The 22,212-nt window shown below is 47.5% G+C and overlaps 1 protein-coding gene across 1 annotated transcript in view; it reads right to left on the reverse strand.

Annotated features, from left to right (window-relative positions):
- LOC118771808 (FERM domain-containing protein 4A-like) overlaps window positions 1-22,212 on the reverse strand; it is a 105,488-nt gene that overhangs the window by 26,024 nt on the left and 57,252 nt on the right. The window contains exons 5-11 of the mRNA XM_036519867.1: window positions 20,993-21,077; window positions 18,065-18,121; window positions 16,542-16,564; window positions 11,655-11,738; window positions 9,177-9,242; window positions 8,745-8,802; window positions 8,015-8,101 (exon numbers count right to left, since the gene is read on the reverse strand). Coding sequence (XP_036375760.1) covers window positions 8,015-8,101; window positions 8,745-8,802; window positions 9,177-9,242; window positions 11,655-11,738; window positions 16,542-16,564; window positions 18,065-18,121; window positions 20,993-21,077 — 460 coding nt within the window. The remainder of the gene's footprint in view (window positions 1-8,014; window positions 8,102-8,744; window positions 8,803-9,176; window positions 9,243-11,654; window positions 11,739-16,541; window positions 16,565-18,064; window positions 18,122-20,992; window positions 21,078-22,212) is intronic.

Consider the following 22,212-nt stretch of genomic DNA (forward strand, 5'->3'; position numbering starts at 1 on the left):
AACCCCTCTTTAGGGGTGTTACGGGGGTTTGGAGGGGGTGGGTAGATATGTGTGTATGTATGGATATATGTGCTTGTGCATGTGTGCTTGTATATATGTGTGAGTGTGTGTCTTAGAGTGTGTGAATGGATATATGTTGGGGCATGTGTGTATGAGTGCGTATGTGTGTGTATGTGAGTGTGTATGTGTCTATGTGCACGCATGCCTGTGTGTGTGGGCCAGACTGAGTGACACAGCAGGCTGGGTTCTGGCTCCGGCGTCGCTCCGCTGAGCGCTCCCTGCGGCCCCTCCCTGCAGGGCCTGGCGGCGCTCTGAGCGCGGCTCGGCCCCCAGCGGACCCGGCTCACCTGCTGATTTATGGACGCGCCGCTTTGAGCCAAATTGGTGCAGACACACAATATATCTTCCCGCAGCCCTGGCGCTAACGTGTGACACTCGGCTGCTTGGGTTTAATTGCAGCGCTGGGTCTCTGCAGTACTCGGTTAATGGGTAGGGGGCTTGCCTGGGCTGCTCGCGGCCTCTCTGCCCCCCTGCTTCAGAGAGCGCAGGGGGTGGTGAGGGCTACAGGCTGGGGGGTTAATGTTCGGCTTTGACTGATGGCCACTGGGGAGCTGACATTTTCACTGGCCTGTATTTCTTTCACACCTCTGGAATGCAGAGCCCGCCAGATGTTTGTAACATGTAAGAATGTCTGCCTCAAAGAAAAGTAGGTTCCTAGGGGACGGGAGGAAGGGGGGAAGAATTACAATGTGACACCACACCCTGAAACTGCCAGTTCTTCTTCTTTCATAACGAATGCACTCATCAGCATGGGTAAAAAGAAAAGAGACACACAATTAGACTCTGCTGTCCTTAACCTTCACTAATGTATCTATTCTCCTTGATTGTATTTGACACCCCATATTGGCATATACCCACTCTCTCTGTGAGTATATGCAACCTACCTACATTTGATCCCGATGTCAGATAAGTAACTGCAGTCAATGGGCCGTTGAACATTAAGCCTGCCAGAGTGCATTTACACAGGGCACCAGACGGAGGGCGTGGCCATCGTACAGAGTGGCTGAATCATTAACCAAACTTCCATTACGGACGGCGCAGAGACACCGCTCGTGTGCTCTCGTGTGTTCTCACTTGCTGCGAGCCGGGTCATAAATCACTACGCGACGTCAAACGGCCTGCAGAGCAAAACGCTGTTTTCACAAGCCTTTGTCCAAACACTCTGCGACACGAAACAATGGACCCGTACCGTAACGAGCCTCATGGAGCGAGAGGGACAACAGGAGGTGATCTAGAGAAACAGCTGGGAGAGCCTTGCGTTTTTACTACATAGCTTAAAGATTGTCATATCCCATTCCGAGTTATCCTCGCTCCAGATTACTTCCACATGGTTGATCCGTTCGCTTTTTCTTTACTATTAAATCCTATCAAAGGAAAGCCACGGCAACTGTTATTTTTTTCCCCCAGAATGAGGGGGAACGTTTTACGAGGCCCAAACCTTGAAATATGCATCTAATAAGAAGGCAAAGTGACAATTACTGAGTGAAATGAAACCGATGTCGTTCGTGGCGTATAGAGGACGGTTCCATTGACAATCTTCCATCTTAATTCAGTGTTATTTTATGGTGTGGTTCTGGGGCCCTGTCAACACTGTGATCCCTAGCAGCAGAGAAAGCAGACATCATTACTCCACATCAAATGAACCATATTATAAAGCATTCTCAAAGCCTCAGGGAGCCCTCATTCAAATCCACTTAACGCACAACATCTTTAGATACAGTACAGTAGCTGCAATTGCATCACGTGGCTCACACTTAGTACAGGTATACGGCAGCTCGTACTTGGCTGATACTGTATTTTCTAGGGATTTGTGCTTAAAATTGTTTACAGCACTCTGTTGCCTTTGAATATTTAGGTGTTTGTAGTTAGGCTTGCAAAAACATATAATAAACAATAATAACTATGACACATACAATATGTATGATATAATTATGATATACATGATATATATATTTGAACTGTCACTGATGTGCTGTAAAAAGGCGTCCTAAAAAGAGACGCTAAAGTTATGGAGAATGTCTATTAAAATTTCTTAATATAAGAATTCATAAATCGTAACCACAAATAATGGCGTACAAATCACTCTTCATGTAACAAGACTCTCGCATAAAACAGAACACGATAAAATTGAAATATGACTGCTTTGGGCATTTTTCTTTTCTTTTTTTTTTTTTTTTACATTTTTTTGATATGAAACAATATGACCCTGTGAGAATACACTTACACAAAGCCTGTTTGTAAACCCCTGTAGAACTATGGTGTGTTGCTGTGTGTTTTGCCAAAACAAACTCTGTTGTTCTACAATCACATGTTCAGCTACAAGCACACATGAAGACATGTGAACACATTCCTCCGCCAAGCATCATGGGAATTTATATAAAACAAGACTAACTGACAAAGGAAGCAGCCCCACATTCTAGCCCAGGAAGGTCTTGTTTTAGCAGCCATTAATCCCCAAAATAAGACGTTGGAAATGAACCGTTGGGTTACAAAGACAAAGCGCAGGCCCAAAGAGCACATAAAATAGGCACCAGGACCGAAAAGGTCAGACGTGAAGGGGCGGATTGGGAAATAGAAAAACATATTTGTCATTGTCGGGTATTAATAGGGCGGCCAAGCAGTGTGGAGGGATCATTGTTTTCACCGTGGCCTGGGAGGGGTCTTGCTGTCGATGTCCATCAACCCCCTGCTGCCCCTCAGAAACCCCCCCCCCCCCCACCACCTTCTCCTCAGGGGGATATCAGCCGGAGCAGCGGGCGACCCCCCCCCCCGCCCCTCCCCACCAGTCAGCTGTATATCCCAGCACAAACTCCCTGGATCCCTTCCCTCACGGGGCAGACATGCTAATGTTTCCAGCATGTTCCCTCATCTCATTTGAGGCTGTAATCTTGCTCATGGCTCCCAGTGGATTTCCTGGCATCCTGGAGGGGATTGGGAGGGGTACGCTAGGCCGCCCCCTGCTCCCAGCGCCTGTCACCGCCGACAGCCGCCGAAACCTCGCGCCTCACGTCCCATAAACATGTAAATTAGAGTTAAGTGCGAACTGAGTCACCCAGCGGTAATGTGTTTCAGAAGAGGCGTTTTACAACCTGTGGGTTATTTCAGACCAAACAGAGGTTTGGTTTCTCACAACCTGATGACAACGTGGGAGACGCTGCGAGCCTCCTAGCTGGTACAGACACCCTAAACAAACACAGCCGTGTGCCCCACAACACTTTGGCCGATATCTAACCGGTAATTCTGAAAATCTGCTACCGCCGTTCGATAATAGAGGCATTTTGACTCTGCTGCCATCTGGATAACCGATTGGACTTAAAAACGGTTTAAGTCTACCGCGAGTGCCATCCAAAAAACACACTCTTACCACTGCTGGAACTGTTTTTGAGATTTGAAGAAAACCCCCCATTTTATTTGAACAATTATTATACATTCTGAGGGAAAGTCTCCAATGCTTGGCGGTATTTTTAACATCCAGCAGTTGTAGACGTGCAGCTATGAATGTTTGGGCCTTAGCTGTGTATATTGCATGATAACAGCCTGTGCTAAAATACATTTGGCAATAGCGTTCACCCTTCGGTTGATGGATGGTTCAAATAACAATGCTTCTGCTCAATGGCTGATTTTGGTAAGAGATAAGCCGATGCCAGGTTTTAACCCTGTGGAAATATGCCATTGGCACCTCCAGTTTGTAAGCGCTGGGCGGATCAAAGTTTGTGTCCTATTTGTCGGCGTGTAACAATGGCACTCATTCATCATGTCAGTGAGTCTCTCACAGATCGTATCTGACTGACTGAAACACAAATCCAGCAAAATGGGAACTTTGATGTCGTTCTGAGGAGAGAAAGTTCATGCAAACTTAGAAGCTGATGAGGAACCCTTGATGACAATGTCTCTGATTTTATACAAACTGCAGAGATCCTTTAAAAACAGGTGGCGTTATAAATCAGACGCCTGACTCTTCTCAAACAACCGCCCGATGGTAAAGGACGGTCCAGAAATGTAGCAGAAACGACATATTCAGGCTGTTAGCTGGAAGGGAGTCCGCGTACACAACGGAAACCATGGCAATAAACATCTGATATTTCACAATGCGTGCCGTCATTAACCTCGGCTCTCCCTGAGTGCGCTGGATGACCAGATCAAAGAGGAGTCTGGGAGTTGTAAATCCAGACCTGTAGCTGCGGACAAGCTCACCTCCCTAAAAGGGAGCAGTGGAGAGCAGGGGAGTACGGCTGTTGTTTTGCCAGAGTTCAAGTTTTCCTGGGATACAGTACCAGTCAAAAGTTTGGACACACCAGATTAATATAAAGCGAAACACGCATTCAAAGACATTTTGATCTAAAGACTCATGCTTAAATGCTTGAAATTTACTTCTTAGACAAATATAAATAGTGAACTTGATGCCTATGCATGAATTTCTCTCCAAAAAAATCTTTAAATCTTGAAATCAAAATCTTTTTTGGCTATTTTGAAGAATCTGAAATATAAGAGTATAAGGATATACGACTTTTGATTTGTTTCTAACACTTTTTTGGTCACTGCATAATTCCATTCATGTTATTTCATAGTTTTGATGGCTGTACTGTTATTCTAAAATGTGGAAAATGGTAAAAAATATAGAAAGAAAAGTGTGTCCAAACTTTTGACTGGTACTGTACACCTAAAACAGAGGAGCTTGGCATCTCTCCACCACAGAAGCATTGAATCTCTCAGACGCATGCTGAACAGCCAGCTATCATGCTAACGTAAGCACGTGTAGAATCATCAAAATTTCTCCAGAAACTAAAAACGCTCGGTTTCTGCTGTTCGAATGAGACCTGAGGTTTGGGGGGGGGGGGGGGGGGGGGTCTAAAATTAGATCAAATTATTAAGCACAGAGGAGCTATTGAGAAGTTGTATCCTGGACACGGTTTTGGACCTCTAACCACCGATCATTAAATAATCAGCCCTAACTAGATAGACCGCTTCCCGTCCTGGACCCTGATGACGCAACAGGTTTTGCCCAGAAAACCTCAAGCGCTGTAGCGTATGCAGAGGGGCCCCGCCGCGACGGTGATCGCAAGCCCGCCCGGCAAACCAGCAAATCAGAGAGGCCTCACGACGGCGCGCTGTAAATACCCCGATCTACGTGAAATTGCTCAAATCTACTCCCGAAACTCGTGCGCCTCTCCCCTTCACCCGGCTTCTGGCAGCGAGAGATACAAACATCCAGTTTAAACTCCTGGAACTCTTTAGATTATCCTTTGGACCTACCATAAATCCAGCAATCGTGACTAAATGATACCATATGTAAAATTTCTCTGTTACAATGCCGCACATATCGAATGTGAGACGTTGATACGACGTTCGTTCATAATGGGCTCTTCGACGTTGGATCCGGCGCTCTTGGCCCTATCTGCGGAGGCTGTGATGCATACTATGCAAACCCTAATTTGTGTGTGTACTTGGGCTTGCTGCATCACAAGCAAACACGACCTCTGCAGCTTCTGTAAGTACAGGACACACATTGTACCGTGTGGAGTCATTTGCATAACATGGACTACAGTGCAGTGAGTGCCGCTTGAACAAGACGAGGCTCTGTGTTTGCCTAGCATTCTGACTGTGTTTGGCTTGTTGTGTAGGAGAACCGCGAGCCGCTGTTCTCTGCGCTGAACCCGACCATATGATTAATAGGAGCGCAGCTGAGACAATGGGTGAGGGAGGCGGCGTGAGCGATAACGCCTCCCGTCCGGCCCGCGGGGGCCGGGGGGCGCGCTGGGCCGCTACCCGCGCGCCCTCCCTGATAAGCGCCGGCCTGTCAAGCCTCCGCAGCGCCGGCCTTTCTGGGGGCTAATAACTCACAGGCACATTCGTGCGTGTCCTCTTGAGTCAGCAAGTTCCTCCGGCGGAGTAAACGCTTTCGGCCTTCCTTTGATTTAGGGCTGCCGGTCGCCGGGTCTTAGAGCCGGGAGTCTGAGGGGTGGATTTGCAGAGTGCTCTCTCTCCCTCCTTCCCTCCTTTCTTCTCTCCCTCCCTCCCTCTCTCCTTCCTTCCTTCTTTCCCTTTCTTTCTCAGCCCTGGTGGACCTCAAGCCCTGCATCCGTTCGACAACACAGGCATCTTACCCCTGACCTGAGAAACGGCTCCTAATCTGAGGGGCAGATCTGAGAGCTGTTCCAACAGCCAAGTCTATTACGCAGAGCTTTGTAGTGGAGCCCTTTGCAAAATAATCGGTGTTTTTTTCCCTCCTTTTTACGCTTTGCGTGATTTGCTTTCACTCTGAAGGCTATTTATGGAACGGCCTTTAGCAAAACCACACAATCGCTATATCTTGTTGAGATTTGTTTTGGGATCAGTGTTGGGAGGGGGAAAATGTCTTACAGTATTGGCACGTGACTTGGAAGGGAAAGACTTGCTTTTTTAGCATTTTCTCTCTTTTAACCCATTGTAGAGGTGCCAGTTGTGCTACAGTAGGCTCGCCGCTTTGTAACACCCTCTTGTGTCTTTATTTCAGGTGTTTGCCCAACCCTTTACAGTTCATGGCAGCTGCTCTCACATTAACACAAGCAGGGACCAGACCAGACCAGACAACTCTACAGCTCCATTGATCAGCACCCTGCGGGTCTTCGACATAACTAGAGAACACATCTCCTGCCATTCGCTGCAGAGCAACAGCCCCAGTCACAGAGAGACTCCCCGACCCCTGCACTACCTATGGGAACTGAAACGGCTTAAATACAGCTGAAACTCTCCAGCCTGTCATTTGGCATTCACGTAAGGCACTGAAAGAGGCCGAGACAAAAGCAAAGCAAAGCAGCTATCACAGCTCGGATGTAAAACTGCTCACACAGGAAAATGCTTGGCAATAGGCTCACCGCTTGTGTTTTAAACCACCTGATTCAAAACCGCAGGCTCTGAGTGCCTTTTCCCTCCAAAATAAACAGTCACAGAGCCGTTCGTTGCCCACACCTGGCTGCACTCCACACACAACGTAGGCACCACTTAAAGCCCAACGCTGCGGCCTCTGATCTCTCCAAAACAAGCGTAATGGTAAGTCATCAGCCATCAACCTTGTGTGGTGCAAACATAAGGGACCACTAAGCAGACATAGGAGGAGTATGTATCTATCAAGGATGGTCAAAGGGCACAAGGGACAGCTTTCTGAAAAACATAAACCCAAGGAAAATAAGGGTCATCTGCTTGCTGTGTCCAGTAATCAAGTGCTATTTGAGTTATCTTTATAGAAACTACTACATCAACATTAAGCTACACACATATCTAGTAAATGATACTAGTAAGGTTACGTAAGGAACCTAGTAAGTAATGCTAAGGTCAAACAGAAGTTCTGAGCAGCACAGGGTACTGACGTAGAAGCACAGGGGCACAACTCCATTCATTACCACCCACTGTACTACTGAATGCCCTGGGGTCAGAGGTTGCGACCTCCAGCAGTCTGGCCTGGGATTAGCAGCAATGCCACCACAGACCGGAGTGGGCGTTTTGTGTGTTATGACATAAACTGTCCACAGCAGACGCTTCCAGGCAAGGCTATTTTTAATTTCCATTCGCTCTGCCACATGGGAGTGTGAAAAAAAGTTACACTAAACTAGAGTTTTGTTCGGTGAAAAGACAAGGCCTCCCACACCCACTTAAACCCTTAACGATGCCTGCTGAGTCACCGGTGTTCTGTATTATACTGAAATTTGCTGCATTGTCTACACAAGCTTCCTGTGTTTTTACAACAATATAACTGGTCATGGCAAGCTAGCAAGGACAGGATGACAACCACAACCAAGATTTACAAACACTCATTGAAAAATTCAGACATATTGGCTTAATACAGACACACAGATGATTAAGACAACATGTGGAATGCTCATAATGTCTCAATATGCTAACTGGCCTTTAAGCCAGTGTACAGTAATGGTTAAGTGCAAACCAGCATAGCTGTGCGAATAATCGTTTTAACACTCACCTTCCTGGGCTTCACTTTGTCCTGATGGTCGTACTGAAAGATGCCTTTGTAGCTCAGCCCCAGCCACCATGGGATACCCTGCTTGTCCTGTTATGACAAGGAAGGAAGCATTCATCAGGAGAGCTGCTGGGGGATTATGGGATATGTTCTGAGGTTGTCCTGTCTGCTGGAGAATCCGGGAGTACGGGGCCCGCTCCATTCTTTGCCACAGGTGAAGCCTCAACGGAGTCAGAGCTACGGGGCCTCGGCGGCCTCCTGGGACATGACTATGCTTGACCGGATTACGCCCACATTTGTCCGCAAGCGTCCCTGTCCCTTGTCACTGTGAAACGGCAAAAACCACGGGATACCGGCTGGCGGTGTCGTGACCGGAGCGCTCTGTCTGGAGGGTTACGCACATCTTTCCATGCCGGCTGCGTTTTTACAGGCCCCTGCAGTGATTCTTGTGGGTGCAGAGGAGCAATGACTTGCAGAGTGGCTTGAAAGAGAGAAAATGCTAACTAGCCCTCTGAGGCCTTCTGCAAAGGCAGCACATACACGCAGAGGCTGACACAGTGTGTGGTAAAACGCATCAGATATTGTACCCGTCTGACTTCACCAGCTAGACCTACACGCACCCTGTTCATCTAAATTTAAATAATCTTGGAATTACAAACAATTACACACATTTCCCTTTGATGTCAAACGTTTTTGGCGGTCCCGGCCGAAGCCGGGCGTGACAGAGACTTACCTTCACGGCGTAGTAATGGACTCCATATGTGGGGAGAGACTCCACTATGCTCATATAGCTGTGAGGGAGAGGAAACACAGACACGTGGCTGCTGGAACGTGCTCTCAGCTGCAAACGACACGCTCCACTGATGCCTTTAACATCACACACCCCCCCCGCCCCCCAGATGAAAGGCCTGGCACCTTTAAACCATTACTAACAGGCCTCCCCACATTGACTGTAAACCAATTACACACGCATAAACAAGGGCAAACAATCGGCACATTACTGCTCATTGGAGCTGGAGGAGAAATGGGATAGAATGGAACAAATGTGGCTCTGTGGTGAATCTATGAACTTCTTGGCCGCCGCACTCCAGGAGAGCAGCATATGGCGGATGAAACGGCGAGCTGGGAAGGGACAGAGATGGCGCCGAGCTCTCCCCAGACTTACTTGACGATGGCCTGGCCTCTGGACTGACCGCTGAGCTTCTTGTAGTGCTCGATAACCCGGTCCTCACTGCAACACAAGGCAAGCAGAACTTAAGTTCCTCCCGCGAGGAAGACAAGGGCAAAGCAAGGTGAAGATGTGGCCCACTGAGCCACTGCACATCACAGCTCTCGATACTAACCTTAATTACGACCCTGATGCTGACCCTAACCCTGACCCCAATCCTAACCCTTAACCATGACCCTAACCCTGACCCCAATCCTACTCTTAACCCTAACTGTAACCCTAACCCAGTGTGGCTGGTACACTGAAGCTGCAGTCACACTCAGATCAAAGGCACCAAAGGGGTGTACTGGAGCATACTGGAGCTGAAGGAGATCTGAAAGATTGCAGACTCTTCTTTAACAACCCATCTTACGCGGGATATGGATTTTACCCCTGGATGTGACTATGTGTTTGCTGGGTTCTGTGGGATTATAGAGCGCCGCAAGTCCTGTCACTTTAATACTGGAGTCAACCGGCTCAGAGGCCCAGGCATAAGCAATCAATCACAGGTCAGAGGTCAGCGCAGAGAGAATCCACTTCAGATGAACCATCCAGTTCCATGTGCGCTCATCAGATGACGGACGCCCAATAGGGGGATCGGCTAGCCAGGACATGAGTCGAGCTTCGCTGAATGACCTGATCTGAATTGATTTTTTTTTTTTCAGGGGATACAGTCCAATGAGGGGTTGTGAGAGATAAATGGTGTTTTTCCACGTATACATGCTGTCAGCTTATTCCTAGCCCTGCAGTAAGGCAGAAGGAGAGTCTGGAGTGTTTGTTTATTGCGGTGGTGGATTCCTGCAGATGCAGCAGCAGAGTGGAGAGAGAGAGGAGAAAAGGGACACCTGGACACTGAGCCATCAGACAGCCTGAAAGCAAACAGTCTGACCATGGGAGCAGAGGGCTTGGAAGTCAGCATGTTACTCCCAGAGCTACCTCAGGGTGTCTGTGTTGTACGACAGCGGCTCAGAGAGAGAGAGTGGCTCTGGAGGAAGACCGGCCTCCCTCTGTCTTCCAAGCACCCTGTGTGCTGTGTCAGCGGCCGGGCTGCGAGTGCACAGGGCTCTGGGCACACGCATGGGGTGTACGGAGGGTGGGGGCTGAAGGGTTTTGGGTGCAGGCAGCTGTTGAGTCTCTGGGGCCGCTCTGTCTGGCAGCTGTGCGGGTTAACAGAACACCACGCAGCACCTGCTGGACCAGGCTCCGCCCACGCCCACTCTCACACCCACGCCCACACTATCTGGCCCCGCCTCCTCACCAGGCTCTGCTCACAGTACAGCTTCAGCCCCAGGGCATCCAGGACACCGCTGTCCTCACTTCAGGAACATCCCCAAGAAACGTAATACAAAGGGATCGGCAGAATGCATATCATTCAGATTTGGCCACAACTTGCACACCAAACTCGTTTTGCTTAATGGAGGCAGGTGCTCCATCGGCTCTATTATTCATTTACATTACCTTCATTTTCCTCATCATTCCTTCATCGTGTGAATTATCCTCTCAGTAATTGCCCTCCCTCCTTCTGTACATTTTTAGAGAGCTCCCGGACTTTTTCCTCTAAAGACAACATATTTCAAGCCAGAGAAAGTGTGCGGTTGGCCAAAGCAAGCATTTACAGCTCAGCCACCTCAGGTCAGCAGAGGGCCACTCTGGGTGTCTGAAAATAAACTCCCCCTATATTCTTGAGTTTCATTTTCAAACACTCGAGTCTTCTCTACTTTCAAGCTTACTGCTCTAGAAACACAATAATAATACTGAGCTTAACTAATATACAGTACTCTCTTTGAGAAAAATTCACTTTGATAGACGTGAGGAAAAGGAGAATGAGAGACTGAAGACTAATTCTCCAGTATATTCTTATGGCACTTCGTTGTCCCAAACAGTCTGGGGAAACTAATACAAAGTCCAAACTGCTGAAGTTGATTCAATGTTAAAGCCGCATTCCTCTTAAGGGGGTGAGGCCTGGCTTTCAATGGAAGCTCTGAGCGGCAGGTCTGCCGAGGACCCGGGCATAGCTTTCACACCAGCGCCGAAACGGTCTACTGAAGTACACAGCACCTCATCCATTATTCATCCCCCCAGTGGTGCGATACCGGTATGTGTGTCACAGAGACACACTTCAATCACGGCCTGGTGCGTACAGGGGGGAATTGGCCTACTCTGTAAACATCCGGAGCATAACAAATTCTAAAAAAATAACAGAAAAAACCCCAAACTAGAATTAGAAGTAGGGCAGGACATGACTCAGATGATTCTGTTGTGTTATTTATACTCCTCACTTTGAAGAGTGTGTGAATGCAGGCTTGGCTTACAGAGGGCAGGAGAGTGAATAGATAGATAGATAGATAGATAGATAAATAGACAGATAGAGTAGTTTATTTATTCCCAAAGGGAAATTTCAGGGGTTGGATCTCTTGGTGTAACAGTGGGACTCACCAGTAGGCCAGAGACGGGTGCTCCTTCAGCGCCTGCGTCGGCAGAGCCGGCAGCCTCTTCAGGTCGGCCCTCGTGGCTTCATTGCTGATGAGGAAGTAATGAAGGAGAAAAAGGAAGAGGAGAAAATACTGTGAGAACACCATCACAATATTGAATGAGACCCAACCGTGTCTGGCAGGCTTGAGCAGCTCGCCATCTGGTCCCCAGTAATGAAATCCAAGCCCCGAAAACCTATTTTTTGAAAGATACGTTCAGAGTTTCTTTCTGTTTGCTTCCGATGGCAAAATTGCTACTGTATGGTATCAGGTGGAGCACTGTTTGGCTTGACCTGTCTTAAGAGTTCTGTGCAACTGGTTTTACTGTTGGTGATGATCTTGGATCAGTCTCATTATTTCAGTGCCAGTGATGATCTGGGATCAGTCTCATTATTTCAGTGTCGGTGATGATCTGGGATCAGTCTCATTATTTCAGTGTTGGTGGTCATCTGGAATCAGTCTCATTATTTCAGTGTTGGTGGTCATCTGGGATCAGTCTCATTACTTCAGCACTGGTGGTGATCTAGGATCAGTCTCGTTATTTCAGTGTTGGTGCTGATCTGGGATCAGTGTGGTTGATGCGAAATGTCTCCTGTGGCAGTTAAAGTGTGGCAGGGCCGTCTCCTCTGTCTTGCCTGTGGTGCAGCTGCAGCTGTGCAGAGAGGGACTCAGCTGCAGACTCAGAACACCCCTCCCACCCCACCCCGATACACAGCCACCTCCACGGCATGCCCTGCTAGCGGCTGCTAGCTTTATGAGGGCGGGTCTGCGGAAACCAAAGGCTTATACAACATTCCAGGCTGTGTGAGGCCATTACACACTATTACAGTAATCCTGTGCTTATTTTTGTGCTATTTTGGGTCTGGGGGTGATTCCTCTTTTCCCAGAAAAGCCCATTAAGCAAGGACTTATTGCATGTCTCACAGTATTGGCAATATTTTAAGACCACCTCTGTCTTGGTAAGCTGTCACATGAGGACAGCAGAATTCATTCTCCAGCCAAAATTCATTCCTGTAAGAAGTTAACAACAGCATGCAACCTGAATCTCTGGTTCTTTCCACTAAGGCAACATCAACAGAAAAACAATAATCCTGAACTGTGGGCATGGTATCTATCACAGATGTGTTTGACCATGTTATTCCATTCAATTGCAGTCTGTGTACTTGCGGGTCTCATGACTTCACGAGTTATTCCATAGGATGCACATGTCTTATGATCACAGCAGAAACAAAGATGCACTTTGAAGAATCATATATGGCAGGCTAAGGTCCTCTGTCTAATAAAAAACAGTGTCACTGTGTGCTTTGTTCAAATGACTTAAGAAGCTGGTCCTGCACAGGTCAAACTGACTGCATCCATGGAAATATTTAAGGGAGGGTTGGATATATAGCACAGATATACAGATAAGTCTAAGAACTTGAACACCATTCAACCCTTCAACACATTTTATACCTTCCTCAGCTATGAATCTCTTTACCACCAGCTCTTTAAAAGTAATGTAAGCTCATGCCTCTAAACCGACAACAGCAAGACAGCTGAGTAAAGCTACATCGCAGAAAGATTTTTGGGAATCTGAAGGGTGGGAGAAAACAGATGAGTTAAAACAGGTAGAGAACTCGCACAATGACCAGAATGACACAAGCAAACAGAAGTATAACACTGCCGGACACATCTTAAATCCGATCTGCTGCTTTTGTCTGACATTCATCTGAAAATTGGCCAGCTTCCAGGCGTGTCAAAGAGGGCCTGTCAAAGAGGGAGGCTTGCGCACAAGTGCTGCTCTAAGCCTCTGAGAGTCGGTCATGTGACCTGGAGTACCAAAAAAAAAAAAAAAAAAAAAACCCAAATAAAACAACAAGAGCTCTCCCTGATCACGTAAAACAAATCAAGGGCCGGGATATAAGGGGAAGAAGGGAGTGGGATAGGGGGAGAGAGAAAGAGCCTCACAAAAGCTGGCTTTGTAAGCCCTGTCTCTCGCACCGGCCCTCTGAGAAGCTTTAAAAAGGAGGCTGACCCCCTTTCCTTGGCACCATTGTTCCCCTGTACAATGCGTGGCCTGTTTGCGCTCCGGCCGCCGCACCGTCTTACTTTCAAGGCTTTCACACCAGCTCAGGAGCAGTGCACAGAACAAACCTTTTCTGCCTGGATACTGTGAAGTAAGAGGAACAATATTGAGCTTGCTGTGTGTGAATCTATAGCCCTGTCCTGAGGGCTATGTGAAGAGAGAGGGAGAGAGAGAAGCAGGTGCAGCTGTGCCACTGAGGTTAATAACCCTTTCTCCCATCATGCACTTCACCCAGCTGCTTTTACAGGGATTCCAGTTAAGAGGAAAGTCATACGCCTAGAGATGGCAGGTGGCAAACTGTAAGTAATGTGGAAAGGAACTTAGGAGAAAACCAAGGAGAACACGAAACCCAGGGATAATGACTTGCTTCCACATAGCAAGTGTTTATGTAACTACCTTCTAAGGTCATTCTAGTTGTGTGACTGGTACACCCAACAAAACATATCTCTGTTCACTTCCAAATACTTTTTAGAGACTTTACAGACTTGTTGATGCGTGTGACATTTCCTTCAGGATGACATGTGACGATACGTCGTGATGCCATGTCATTTCTGACTGACACATTTCTGAACGTTCCGTTCTGAGCTCCAAAACTGACTCAGAAATTCTACTCTTAAGAGTTCCTCTCTGAGGAGAGAGGACACTGCTCCTGGATGTAACCCCTCCCGCACAGACACACACACACACGCACGCACGCACACACACATGCACAGCTGCAGAAGTAGAATCGCCCGGGAGATTACTGGATTTGACCAGATGCCTCTCTGTTGGAGTCACAGCCAGGTAGCCCTCAACATAAATAAATGAACTGTATGAGGGGCCATGAGTGAATTTCCAGGCAGACTGTAAATCACTGTGGCTTCCCCGAGTCCCAGGGAATACATTCACAGGGAGGGAATGCTCATTAAGCCTGACACACTCCTGTTACCTGAGCAATAAAAAAGGGAACAGTGGGCCTTGAAAAGCACTAATGTCCAGGCAAGCTGGATGTGCCCTGGATATACTGTGTATATGGCCTGCCTATGGACCGGATACACCCTGGATATGGACTGAATATACTCTGGATATGGCCTGGACAAGACCTGGATATACTCTGGATATGGCCTGGATACGGCCTGGATATACTCTGGATACAGCCTGGATACACACTGACAACAGTGGGGTGTATACTGATGGACTGGGTGCTATTCTGCCTTATCCACAAAGCATACTTTGGAAGAAAAAAATCAAAATGGAGGGTTGTGAGACAGTGATAATAACATCTGAGGTGAGCTGTGGGGCCTGCGGGTGGCAGAACAGCACTTCACACCAAGTGCCGCTGCAGTGTGTCTCATTCCCACTCCGAGTGGGACAGAGGCGTCTGTGTCATACACACTGAGGTGGGAACCGATTACAGAGAGCGGAGAGGCTGTGAGACACAGAGACACAGATACCCGGCTCCTCTCCTGTCCGTCCCCACAGCAGGCTGGGCCTACAGGCCAAGGACAGAGCATCCAAAGGCTGTACGTGAATCTACTCCTGCGTGTTAGCATTAGCCTTACGGGATTCTCACTGTCTCCGTGCGCTTCTCTCAGAGGAGACGCATATGAAACAGCGCAGGGCTAACACTGCTCCATATGGTGTTGGAAACAGCTGTGCCATACTGTTTAACGCACCGAGAGGACCCACAGCTCACAGCTCTGCTGTACTGCTGTGTTTGCACGGGGAATAAACTGCTTGGCATTTTGTATCTATTAGCATCCTGTCAGGCGTTAGACAGAGCCAGCATTGATGTCCTTCCCAAGTTAGGCCTATTCAGACCAGTTTGAACAGCATGGACCGGTGAGCAACCACCAACATGGACAATACTGTAGAGGAGGGGGCAGAAATGGGCAGAATAAATGGAAGAACAACGAGGGGAGAGAAGAACAGAAGAAGAGAGAGGGGAAAGAGATTGGGATGGAAGAAAGACAAGAAAGAGAGGAGAGATATCAACATGGAGGAAAGAGAGGTGAAAGAGGAGAGGGAGAGATGGAGGAGAGAGAGGGGAGAGATGGAAATAGAGGAGAGAGGAGACAGATGTGGGAAAGTGAGAAGAGGACGGGGGGAAGAGACAGGCAAAGGATGGGGGAAGGGGAGAGAGAGGCAGAGAAAGAGGAGAAAGAAGAACAGAGGAATAGATAGATATGAGAAAGATGGAGGAAGAGAGGGAGAGCAGGCCTGTGTTTTGTCAGACTCTCTGGACGGTGCATCAGAGTGGCAGAGCGTAAGGTTAGCCTGTGTTTACTCTCTGCATTCCAACCCCCCCCCCCCCACCTCTTCCTGCCTGTCCATCCCACATCCCCAGCCTCCTCATACATGCCTGCTGCAACACCACCAGCAGTCCGGAGAGCAGCAATCAGGGAGAGCTCCCAGAGGGTCTGAAACATCCCGGTGCAATGTGGACTGCACACAGCTCCGCTCCTGTTGACTGTAATGCTCAAGCGTCACGCCAGCGTAGCTCTCCAGCAGCGGAGATCATGAGGATAGCAACAGCAGAAGAAGCTCTCCAAGTGTTCTGCAGCTGGAGCCCTGACTCAGAGGCCGGCTCGCAGAGGAACTGTGTGTTTATGTTGGGCTTTCGGTGACGGAAGACAGGCGCGGACCCACATGAATGGGATCACAACCATTCTGACAAATAAGCCTTATGAGGATCAGACAACGGGGCTGGCGTCCAACCCAAACACTGAGAATATGTGCACGAGAACAGAACTTGAGCCTAATTCTATACTCCGTTTCAGTCAGGCAGGGAAGTTAAGTCACGCTTACCTTGTGAAGTCGCCCTTTGCCTCCTGTGAGGAGAGAAAAAAGAGAGGAAGAGGTTAGAGCGTGTGGTGAGGTGGGGCATGGCGGTCACCTGTGGACTGAAAGACAGGAGGATTAATTGGGGTAAAGAGAGGTATGCGCTCGGAGAGGCCCGGCACTGAAAGGCAAGGAAACACGATATCTTTCAGCTGGGGAGAATCCCTCAAAGGTCGTTACTGGGGATACCTGATCTCCCAGCACCTGCAGATCCTAGCATTCGCACACACCCAGGTTGGGCCAATATCAGGGGGGTTTAACGCCCCTCTGGGCTGGAATTGTGACGCCCTGACGCACCCTACGGCCCTGGTATGAGACACGCCCTCCAGGCTGCTCCCCCTGCCAGCTTCTGCCTTGTTTAGAGGACCCCTGACGCAGGACGCTCCCAACACGATGGTAACCACTTAATTTACAAGAAAGCTGGGGTTGTGTCTGATATTCTCATCTACGTCCCTATCTGAAAGGACAGCTGTGAAATATCCACTTCTGCGTGTGAGGCCAGAACACAGCTTTGGACTAAAGTAGCTGCAGCTACGGGAATAACAGTTTCGTTTTCAGGAAAAAGCTGAAACGAAAGCACGGATTTGCGAAATATGTCTCTTCAGAGACCACACGCTCACAGTAAACGCCTCCTCAGCAAAACAAGCAGCATACTAAAGTATCCCCCCTGATCTTTAGAATGGAAACATGGGCGTATTACTGAAGAGGGCACAGAAATTATGGTAATACTGACTAAATGAAAACATCAAGGCCTGACTTCCTGAGCAGACAGGACCGGGTTGTGATTCGGTATCACTTCCTTACATTGAAAGACAGAGCCAAGGCCTTCTAACAATAAGCCTAAACTAGGACTCAGATACTGTTCATGGAGGCAGGATCAAAGAAAGCCCAGGGCCAACTTTCCTTTTAAGCGAAATATGTTGAATGTTTGTGAGATAATTTAAGAAATGGCAACCAAAGAGCCGTTTTACAATCTTAGTTTCGGGTTCCTTGGAAACGACTGCCTGGACGCAGCATTTTTTGGTAACTTACCCAAGCTTCACCCCGAGTAAAAGATAAACATTTGGAGGAAAACAATAAAAATGAAAGTTCTGTGTGCAGGCCATGGGAAAGTGGAAATTAAGCTCGCTCATCAGAAACAGCTTTTGGCACGCAAGGAATAAAGGCAAGGTAATGATAGCATGTGTTCATAAAGCAGCCGAGCTCTGCTGCATCACCCCTGGAGTCTTATCTTTGTGACCCCTGCATGTTCACTGCTTCCAACAAATCCAGTCCCAGAGCATGGATACCCATTCATATGGATTACTGCTCAAATGAGCAATGAGTATTGAGGATACTGCATGACAGTTAGTAATGAAAACACTGTGTATCAAATGTGTCCTTTATATGTAAAATCTTGTGCTCATAAAGACTTCGTTTTTTAGCTTGACTGCAATGACACTCCACCTTTAATAGATTCACAGCAGAGAAACACACCCCCTACATCTTACCTGAAGTATGTAGGAGGCCAGCTCAAAGACCACTTCACTGTCGACCTCGATGAGTTCCTGTGAAAAGAGGAAGAGGAGGGTGATGATTCTCCAGCTCTGTTTGGGAAGATAACCGGGACAGCAGTGTGGTGTAATGGCAAGGAGGAGGGCCGGTACCTGAACGTTTGCCGGTTTGATTCCCCGCTAGGGTGCTGCTGTTGTACCCTGTAGCAAGGTACTTTACCCACAACTGCCTCAAGTAAATATCCAGCGGTATAAAAGGATAAAATTGTAACCCACACTTTTAGGAGTCACTCTGAATAAATGACAATAATGTAATGCAATAATTTACGTGAAACCTAAATTATTTAGGTAACTTCTATTTTTATTGAGTAGTGACTGCCTGAGAATGCAAGCCTTAGTAGCTGCAGTCAGTGGATGTGTTAATTGAGAAATCTATCGGCTGACTGGTGCTCAGAGAGCTGAGCTGGAGACACATGGAACTGTTTAATTCTGAAGCAGTATGTGTTGTCGTGCGGTCAGGAAATGGTCATTAAAGCATTGACGTTGCTAGCGAAAGACTTTGTAGGAAACCATTGATTTCTTCAAACAAGCACTTCCAAACCTATTTCAAACAAACTTATTATTGTCGAGCTTCACTCGAACGCTAATTACGTGACAGCTGACATCTTAACGAGAATTCAGTAGAATTCGATTACTGCAGCAGAAATAAATGAAGTCAAAATTAGCAGCATAATCATTTTTTCGCCTCCTGTTTCCAAGCTACAGTATAATGGGAAGACACACACACACACACACACACACACACACACACAAACACATTTCCAAGCATTTTTCAGTTGCCATTTCCAAAGCTGTTATGATGGGCTGAAGTGAGGGGCAGTCTCTGAAGCAGCGATAAGGGTCAAGTAGACCTGCAGAAATTAAACTAAAAAACAATGCAAATGGCCATACTGAGCAGCTTCACGCTAACACGGTATGGGGCCAGGTACACCTGAACACAGCAAGTTCACCACACAGAAGTAGCAAACAACAGCACTTAAGCTATTTCTCCTTAGTGCTTGGTACTTGCCAATCACGGCCGGGGGGGGTTTGGAGTAGCTCACAAGAGAGTGCGGTTCCCATGCCAACCAGACTGGCTGCCACACTATCTTCCCTTTCATCCCCTGTCACCGCAGCCTGTGACAGGGACAAGGAGGGTGCTGTTCTTTCAGCCCACCCCTCCAATTTAATTAGGAAGAGGCATCTTTCACCCCCTTCTCTTTAAAGAGGGATGCCAGCCTGGGCTCGCGGGGTTGTCGGAGAGCGCGTCCTCATTAAAATAAAGAGGCCGCACGCACCAGTAATTTAGAGAGCTATCCGGAACCTTGCTAAAGGGCTGCCAGCGTCTCGCTGTTTTACTGAGCAGAGGAAGGGACCAGGCTGGGCACCTACGGGCAAACGCTGTGTGTTCGCAGGTCTTACATTTTGACAGAGGGGCTCAGTGGCCCCATTGACCCAGTTCACCACAAACTCAAATGAAAATGAAGGGGAATGTTAGACAGGCCCCACAGTGATTAACTGCTAAGCTTAAGCGGGAGCTTAATTGAGGAAGACAGCCCTTCAGCCGCGTCTGTAAGGCGGTCAGCATGGTGCTCAAACACAAAGGGGGACCAACACAATACAGGACCAAACAAAACTCGCTTCTGTAAGCACAGAGATCTCTGCTGCTGTGGCTGAGACGCAGCTTCACCCTGACTGATACAGCCAGCAAAACTCTGAGTTTTCCTGACTGCATTCCGCCACTGATTACATCAGAAGGAGGAACAAAGGCCTTGCGATTCTGTCGTTTCGTGAGGTTCAAATGTATTTGTCTGAGCTGGCACCCACCTCCAAGCTTCTGCAGTCACACACATCATCTATTTACAGGACATAAATTGCCTTGCGCCGAAGCTACCCATCCCCACATTTTAAGGAGAGACAGATTTATCCTACAAAGCGAAGGCAGGCTCGGAAATGAAGTGAAAAGCCTTCAAGTCGCGTAAGTCTGGAATATCAAGTGAAAGCCCACGCTCCTCTAATGAACTGCCCTGATGTAAACTGATGCCTGCATTTTAGCAGATGCAACACTCTCCCGGCTCATGACATGAAGGACAAATGAGAACAGATTAGATAAACAATGGCAATACATCAGCCCAGCCAAGGGTACTGTTATCAGCGGCTGGCGACAGGGAACTTTTTGGGCAGGAAGTTTCTGATACTCCTATATCATGAATATTAAACAGAGCGGTTATCTTCTTCAAGAGGTTTTGTGGGGGTTATCTGAAGAAAAGGACTTTTGCTTTTTCGTTATCTCTAAGAGGTTTTATAAATAGATAGCCTCGGCTAGCTTTACACTTTCGAAAGGAATGTGAGAGTTCTACAGTTCTCACAAGTTTACACAAGTGCAAGAGACGTACAGAATATGGACCAAATATGGGACGTCAGAGCAAACTTTGCGACACGCTAACAGCATGCTAACAGCACTGAGTTCTCCACCTCATCACTACCTGCACAGACAGCACCTGGCCACCCTCTAAAGGACAAACAAACCCACAGCTCCATGACAGATGATTAATGTTCAATGGCACACTAAAGGTGCCCCCTGTAATACATTTTTAAACACACGCTTTCCAGAGGACGGCTTCATGTTTCTGGAAATTAATTCCGTCTGACTGCAATAATTAGATGATTTAAGCCGTGCCCCGAGCTTTGTCTCCCCTCATCATTCTATTCATTACTTTCACAGCTACGTTCACACGCTCGTGGTTCACCGTGGACACCACGACACTGGTGAAAGAGCCGGCAGAACTCCTGTCATTGACTGTGCTGGGTTGTTCCGTTAAATGAAAACAACAATAATATCAATAAAAACACAGGTATGAGTGACATATAATTGCAAGAACTCACCTTGTAGATGCATGATTTAGCATTGAGGAAAAACAGCTCAATCGTTGCATTATCCTTCAGGTAGGATATACTTTCAATGTAGAACCTGAAACAAAAGGAACACATGACACATTAGAATCAGTCAGCACACATTACGCATCATGTACTGTGGTCCACGGCTGTTCCTTCCTTCCAAGGATCCAAAGGCTTGCTCATTCTTAGGCGTGGCCCCCTAGTGGTGGAATGAGCTTCCTGCCTCTATCAGCACAGTGACTCAAAATTACATTGACCTGCTTAGAGGATGCTCTCCAGGGTAACTTACTTGGGGTTATATATTGTCCATTTATGAAGCTGGACGGATGCTGGAGATGCTCAGGTCAAACACCACGATCAAGGGCACAGCGGCAGCGCTCCACCAGGGAACTGATCCTGCATGGAGATCCTTAACCTACACCTCCTTACGCGTCTTTCTCCTCACCCGAAGTACACCTGATTAATTAGCACTGACAGCCAACACCTAGCAAATGTGATTTATGTTGGGGATGTTACACATTGGGATTTGTGTTTTAAATGGCCCATACAGTGCAGTGTTTCCTTTAGGTCGCTGTATGATGCTGGATGCACTGCACCATTTTGCCATTTGTGATCTGTCCTTGCATATTCTAAAGACTCATTAAACCATGCTGGCTAGGTTCCTGTGCAAAAAAAATAACAGAACCCGGAATAATAACCAAAATATATCCAATGCCTTTATAAGCAAGAGTTACACATGGGTCATCATTAAAATTGTAAGGTCTGGAATTGCTCATTTATTTTCCAGACATTACATCTGACTGAGAGGGACTTATATTGCAATGTGCTAGCCAATGTAATTAATTGGTATTTTTAAGTGAAATATCAATGTCAACATGAAAAGAATGCAATGTTTCTTCAAATCTTAAAACACTGTAAAATTTCAAATTCAAATGATTCAAAGCAAATTCAAAATGATCTCAGACTACTTTGGGAGAAAGCCACATGTGTTTGACAGAGACGTCCTCAGTGCAGTGCACCACAGCAACCGTGGCAAGCTTGCCACTGCAGCGGTCACGCAGGTTGCAGAGAGCAGCCACTAGGGGGCACCAGACACAACAGCACAACCTTGCAACATGAAGCAATTCGGCCTACATTCTTCATTAATGTGCTTAACGCATGACATGGCGTCCATTTTCTTTCATCTCTGTTTGCACTTTCGTGGAGGA

Source organism: Megalops cyprinoides, chromosome 25 (assembly GCF_013368585.1).
Source record: "Megalops cyprinoides isolate fMegCyp1 chromosome 25, fMegCyp1.pri, whole genome shotgun sequence".
NCBI lineage: Eukaryota > Metazoa > Chordata > Actinopteri > Elopiformes > Megalopidae > Megalops > Megalops cyprinoides.